This window comes from Eimeria mitis, genomic scaffold (genome assembly GCF_000499745.2).
Source record: "Eimeria mitis Houghton genomic scaffold, Emh_scaff2287, whole genome shotgun sequence".
Taxonomy (NCBI): Eukaryota; Apicomplexa; class Conoidasida; order Eucoccidiorida; family Eimeriidae; genus Eimeria; species Eimeria mitis.
This window is the reverse complement of record NW_013570617.1, coordinates 744-1381: the sequence shown is the minus strand read 5'-3', so window position 1 is coordinate 1381 and position 638 is coordinate 744. Positions and strand designations below refer to the sequence as shown.

General features: G+C 55.3%; 1 protein-coding gene across 1 annotated transcript in view; it reads right to left on the bottom strand.

The window, feature by feature from the left end:
• EMH_0051600 (uncharacterized protein) overlaps positions 1-638 on the bottom strand; it is a gene marked incomplete at both ends in the record, with an annotated part of 1920 nt that overhangs the window by 635 nt on the left and 647 nt on the right. The window contains one exon of the mRNA XM_013496769.1: positions 273-494. Coding sequence (XP_013352223.1) covers positions 273-494 — 222 coding nt within the window. The remainder of the gene's footprint in view (positions 1-272; positions 495-638) is intronic.

Genomic DNA, 638 nt, shown 5'->3' with positions numbered 1-638 from the left:
TGCCGCAGCTTCTCGGCTTCTAAAGCCAACGCCTGGTCAGCCTGAGCAGCAGCAGCAGCAGCAGCAGCAGGAACAGTAGCAGCAACAGCAGTTACCACAAGCAGTAGCAGCAACACCAGTAACGCCAGCAGTAGCAGCAGCAACAGCAGTAACAGGAGCAGCAGCAGCAGCAGCAGCCGTATGGGTTACTAAAGCTGTAGAAGAAAAGAAAGAAAGGGGGAAGCAAAAGCTTTTGGTGTGTCATGCTAAGGTGTATGTACACCTCAGCTCACCTGCGATGGCTGCGACGCCTCTACGGCCCTCCGCTTGCCCGACAGAACAGTACTTCCTGGGTGCTCCCGCGGGGTGTCTGGCATCATCATCATATGCTGCTGCTGCTGCTGCTGCTGCTGCTGCTGCTGGTGTAAGCTCCGCTGCTGCTGCTGCAGGTAGCCGTCGCTGCTCATATTGAAAGATGCCTCCGAGTCCCTGGAGCTAGGGAAGGGTTGCTGCGACTGCAGCAACAGCAGCAGCAGCAGCAGCAGCAACAGCAGCAACACAACAGACACAGACAGAGAGAAAAGATACAACAAGGAATATCGACAACAGATATGTATGCTAGTACAAAGACAGAACGCGGTCTGCCGCTGCTGGTCCTG